Source organism: Mchenga conophoros, linkage group LG12 (assembly GCF_057382185.1).
Source record: "Mchenga conophoros isolate Kocher_MC1m ecotype Shallow Benthic linkage group LG12, M_conophoros_male_GT1.1, whole genome shotgun sequence".
In the NCBI taxonomy this organism is placed as follows: domain Eukaryota; kingdom Metazoa; phylum Chordata; class Actinopteri; order Cichliformes; family Cichlidae; genus Mchenga; species Mchenga conophoros.
In genome coordinates, this window is record NC_140537.1 from 39,228,950 (window position 1) to 39,234,949 (window position 6,000).

The following is a 6,000-nucleotide window of genomic DNA, read 5'->3' on the forward strand; positions in this document are numbered from 1 at the left end:
CTATCAGCATGACTAAAAGGTAAGTAGAGCTGGCAGTCATCTGCATATAGATGTAATGGCACTTTATGCTTTCGGAAAATCGAAAGCTTTATTGATCGTTGTATTAAAGTAAAGACTTGTAATCAAACATGTTGGTCCACCTGCTCATTTGACACAGCTGCTTTTTTTCAAGGTCAATGTGGACTCTGCCATCAGAGAGGCAACCAATCAGAGCCTGCGCCTTGGCGTTAGCTCCGCCTCCTTCCAACTGGCGCAGGAGCAGATTTTCAACCTGATGGAGACGGACAGTTACCCACGATTCCTCAAGTCCCGCCTCTACACCCAGCTGGCCAGTCACAACACAGAGCAGCGGATCCGACCAACCAGAGACGAGGGGTTGATCTGAGCTTCCGACTGGTTGAACAAATCTCTCAGTAGCATTCTGGGAGATGTAGTATTGAGTGTTTTGGGACATTTACCCTTTTCATGTTAAACAACTTGATTCTTACGCTAATCTTCTTTTTTTGCTGATCTTTGTTTATCTAAAAACATTTAACCCGTCCGTGTGAGAAAAACATGGCCTCTGACCTTGAGCTTGAAATGAGATGCCATCTTTAGACTGTTAGGTGTTATCCTTTATGCCTTCTCGTGACCCAGGTGAAGCCTTGCTCACAGGTTAAACATCGGCAGGACTTTCAGCCTCGGCTGCATGTCGTTGATTCCAGAGCAGACTCTGATTCATGTTTTTAGCTAACGGCTAACTGATGTATCTCTGATTAAAGCTGACTGATGTCACATCAGGTGTCAGACCTCCTGTTTCCTCTTCTGTGACTCCCCTCCATCCAGCAGGAAGTCTGACACCGGCAGGCTGCACAGGTGAAGCAGGTTGAGTGACGGATTCACCTGCTGCTGTTTGATTATCACGCTGAACAGTTTTAACTGATTCAACAATAACCTGAAAATCTAATAAAACAGACCGAATGACCTTGAAGTTCATTATTTAGTCTTTAAGTCGTGATAACAGAGCGCAGACTTCAGCTGGTGCTTCCTACGGTTCAGGTTCTCAGTGATGGAGACCAGGTGTGTGCAGGTGGAGCAGCACCTGCTGGTATCTGGCTGTCAGAGGTGTTTGAAATCACTTTTTTGTAATGAGTGCTGAGAGTACTGAAGATAATTCCACCAGTCGAGGTGTTGAATCTTCACAGTCCACAGGAAATGAAATGAAGGTGGTGTCTTTACAAACGTGAACTCCACCTTTAATGGATGCAAAGAGTCTGAAAGAGATGCAGCAAACATGCCAAACCATAATTCATGTATATAGCACTTTAAAAACAGCACATGGCTGTACAGCAGAAATATAAAAAGTACAGTAAATACATAACAGTAAAATAACAGTGTTAGTTACCAGAGGTGGGACCAAGTCATTGTTTTGCAAGTCTCAAGTAAGTCTCAAGTCTTTATCCTCAAGTCTCAAGTCAAGTCTCAAGTAATGTCAGGCAAGTCAGAGTCGAGTCTCAAGTCACTGGTGTAAAAGTCCGAGTCAAGTCACAAGTCTGAAACTTTGAATTTCAAGTCCTTTCGAGTCTTTAAAAAAAAAACAATGAAAAAATAATGTTGCAGTTATGCTAAATGTAAATATTAGACCATGTAATTTTAAAATCTGTGTTTTTCTCAACACATGACAAAATAGTGAACTTAGAAAATATACACAAATTGTGAAATTGCACCTCTTTAAAATGCAGCTCAATTAAACCTAGCTCCAAGAATAATTTTCACCGACAGTTCTGAGATAAGCTGCATGTTATTCTTGGATGCGGTTGTAGGACCGGCTTTAAAATCGCATGACAAAAATATCATACACATTAAAAAAAACTGTATCACCAACGTAGCCTGGACAACATTTGCTAGTTAGATGAAGTCAGCTATCTCATCGTAGCATATTTATATGCATATTTATAATCATACGGTTCTTGGTGTGAGCGCATACACTCATGAAGTTTAGTAACTTCCGGTCACTGCAACAAGCCCAGGTACAGTTTACCGCCGGATGGGTGCAGGACCTTGAAATGCACGTGTAGAACGAAAGACCATCGTACGTATCATAAGTTTACCAGTCTCACAAATCGTCGTCATAAATACACATTCGTTAACCGTTTATTAATAGGACCTTTGAGCTCAACGGTAATTAATTAGTAGTGGAAATAATTTCTGGTAGCATCACAGAAATGTAGCAGTGACAATAATACTGTATGCTGTAATCGTACTGGGCAATTAGTGATACAAAAAACCTGTTTTATCCTGTGAATAAAAGTATATGTTTTTGTCAATGTACCATAATAACAGAAGCGAAACGCAATATTGTGTCAGGACAATTCACTATTTATGCACAATAAATAAAGGAGCATAGCGCGACCATTTCTGTTCAGCGCCAGACTTGCTTGTAACCTATATCACCAATTATGTTAAGAAAAATGACGCATTAACTACAACAGCAGACTGACCTTTGTGTAAATGCTTGGAGCAGACTAACCTGTGAGCTGGAGTGTTCTGGGACGTTATATTTGGTCTTTGAATGGCTGCAATCCAGTCGCCTCTTTGTTACTTCGGAAACATGGCTCGAACAATTTCTCTTCAACGACGTAATCCGATAACAACCGATCTCTTTACCCGTCGGCTTCCCGTGGCTGTCATGTGACCGGCTATTGCAGTTAATAATACAACAGCTTCTTGACATTTTTGTGTTTCTTTTTATCGCTGTATAACTGATTTTAATTGAAAGCCTGCGTGCGCTAGTACCACTTGCCACGAGTTCCCAGAATCCTTTGCGGTTCTACCCGTGAATGACGTCACATTTTCAATCTCTATATAATATGAATGTTAAATTTTATATTTGGGGTGAAATATCAAGTCCAATTCAAGTCCCAAGTCATTGGTGTAAAAGTCTAAGTCAAGTCACAAGTCTTAGAACATTTTTTCAAGTCAAGTCTAAAGTCATAAAATTAATGACTCGAGTCTGACTCGAGTCCAAGTCATGTGACTCGAGTCCACACCTCTGTTAGTTACACACTGAGTCAAAGGCCAGCCAATAAAAAGGCCTGATCTGAAGAGGAAGATCACCCCAAAGCTTCAGGGCCACAGTAGAGGACGCTCGTCTCTAAGTTTCAGCCACGATTTAGTGACTGAGAGCAACAGCTGCTCAGCTGAGCAACTGAGGGGGACGTGGGGCTAATATACAGGCGCTGGACCATTTCAGGTTTTAAAAACCAGTAAAAGCATTTCAAATGGATCCTAAATTCAATTGGAGGCCAGTGTGGGGAGGCCAGAACCTTTGTCATGATACACCGACACAGATCATCGTAACTACACCCCGTGAACAAACCTTTGAGTCGGTTACTTGTAGTTTTACGTCTTCATTTCTTCCCTTTGTTTGATTTCCTTTTTTGTTTTTGCGTGAAATATTTTAAATGCCCATTTTTGTATTTGTTTGTCTTAATGAGGGTGTTTCTGTGTGTGCGTGGTTGGGTACCTCCCCGTCCAGGTGTTGGTGGCATCCTTCCTCGCTGCTCACTGAGAGAGGAGCTCTGAGGAGGCGATGAGAGGCTCACATCCAGCTGCAACAGGAACACAATCATTGGCGTTTCTGTTGAAGCACCTGTGTGGACACGCCCATCAAGTTTGTGTTTTCATCATTCCCAATAATTAGACGCAGAGCACCATAAAGAGGAGGCCTGAGCAAGTTTTATTTTGGAGGAGCAAAGTGAATCGTAATATCACTGATGACTCAATAAACACATTAATGCAGGACATGGAGAAATGAATGCAGGCAGTGATTTATTCATTTATTGATGATCCTCCATCGATTCATTTATTCACATTGATTCTTACTCTGCTGATCACATCAAACAGAGACACACTGAGAAGACGTTTTATTAGAGACGACAAACTCGCATACATCAGACGCTCCGTCCACCACAGAAGAAGAGGAAGACAAAGTCGCTGTCTGTTTCTACCCGGCCAGAATGTGTTTGACAAACTCGGTGTAGTTGATGTGCCCATTGGCGTCCTCCTGTCCCGCCATCAGACGATCCACCTCGTCCTCAGTCATCCTCTCTCCCAGCGTGGCGAGGACGTGGCGGAGCTCCGCCCCCATCACCGTGCCGTTTCCCTCCTTGTCAAAGACCCTCAGCCCCTCCACAAAGTCCTCGAAGTTGCCCTGCTCTTTGGAGCGGGCCACATGCTGCTGCATGGGCAGGAAGCTGTCAAAGTCCAGCAGCTTGACGTTCAGCTCCTCCGCCTTCGGCCTCCCCAGCAGTTTCAGCACTTCCTCGTTGGTGGGGTTGTGTCCCAGCGCCCGCATAACATCGCCGCACTGAGCGTAGGTGATCTTCATCTCGCCGGCTGGCGTCTCGTCGAACAGAGCGAAGGCGTCTTTGAACTCCTCGATCTGGTCGGGGGTGAACTCCACCACGATGCTCTTCAGGTCCACCTCGGGGGGTTTTGGCTCCGGCTCCGCGGGCTTTGCTGGAGGAGGAGGCTCTTCCTTCTTTGCCTCCACCTTCTTCACCTCTGTCTTTTTCGGTTCCACTTTCTTTGGCGGCATGTTGCTGCAGAGCACTGGCGGTGGAGATGGAAAGTGACTGTCTGGTGTTTTATAGGAGCCAGCGGTGGGCTGAGCGAGCCAGGAGCAAATGGCAGGGAGGAGAGAGGAGGCGACCAAAGATGGAAGAAACCTGGAATGGAAACACTGAGAGGAGATAAGAGCCTGCAGATAAGAAGCTTCCAGAAGCAGCAGAGCCGGTCTGAACCGGAGCCTCTGACCTCTCCTCAGGCCTCCATCAGTGAAAACCACCTCCTCCTTCACATACTCTGGGATCTTTTCTGTTTCCTGCTAATCAATAGTTTTTAGCGCAGTTTCACAGCGCAGCTATCCTCTGCATCAATCTGTGAAGTAATCTCTGCATACCAGGCCCTTAATTTTGAATTACATTCTGGATTTATCTGCAAAGAGAAGCCAATCTAGGAGAAATCTGCTCTCTCTGTCTGCCTTGGATTAACTGCAAATGGAAGAACGCAGTCTTACATATTTGTTTAATATGTGCGTTGAAGGACATGTCCTGGTCAAAAATGACTCCAAGGTTCCTCACAGTGTTACTGGAGGCCAAGGTAATGCCATCCAGAGGAAGAATCTGCTTAGATACCATATTTCTAAGCTTTTCAGGGCCGAGTACAATAACCTCCGTTTGATCTGAATGAAGAAGCAGAAAGTTAGCGGCCATCCAGGTCTTTATGTCTTTAAGACATTCCTGCAGTTTAACTCATTGGTGTGTGTTATCTGGCTTCATGGACAGATAGAGCTGGGTGTCATCAGCATAGCAGTGTAAATGTATGCTATGTCTTCTAATGATGCTGCCTAAATCAGGGGCATCAAACATGAACGAGCTGAGAGCCGCTGCTGTCGTCTCATTGGAGCTACTTTAGTGTTCAAGTACAAAACAAGAAAACAGACACAAATAATTCTGAAAATGTTTTGTTTGTTTTTTTACATTTCAAATCTTGTATAAGACGACTGTGCCTGTTCAACTTACCTCCATCATTAACCTCAGTGCGCAGTACCTGTGATACCTGCAGCTGCTTTAATCGCTCTAATAAGATTTTATGGTCGACAGTATCGAACGCTGCACTGAGGTCTAGCAGGATGACCTGTGACAGGTATAATTTCAGGTGAATCAGCTACACAAACATCACTGTGCTTCATAACAGGAGCAGGGAGTGCTGCAATACTGAGTGAGCACCATCACCACGTGAGAGCGCCACCTAGACAGACACTGAGGAGGAACCAGTTCTCTACATCAGGTTAAACACAGGCTGTAACACCACCTCCCCTCCGTTTTTATCTGCGGCCCTTTCAGTTCAGTTTATTTGTGTCTCGTTATCTCTGAGGTGATGTGGCCTCATGTGTCATTAACATTCCAGCTGTGATAAGAGGCGATGTCCCATGATGCTCTCTGTGTCCTTCAGTCT

General features: G+C 44.4%; 1 protein-coding gene and 1 pseudogene across 1 annotated transcript in view; one reads left to right on the forward strand and one right to left on the reverse strand.

Moving 5' to 3' along the window:
* Window positions 1–776, forward strand: part of LOC146563368 (regulator of G protein signaling 3-like) — a 29,737-nt gene extending 28,961 nt beyond the window's left edge. Inside the window, exon 27 of the mRNA XM_085295754.1 lies at window positions 173–776. Coding sequence (XP_085151880.1) covers window positions 173–385 — 213 coding nt within the window. The 3' untranslated portion in view covers window positions 386–776. The remainder of the gene's footprint in view (window positions 1–172) is intronic.
* Window positions 777–3,697: 2,921 nt separating this feature from the next.
* On the reverse strand, window positions 3,698–4,613 carry LOC146563369 (myosin light polypeptide 6 pseudogene; annotated as a pseudogene).
* Window positions 4,614–6,000: the final 1,387 nt, after the last annotated feature.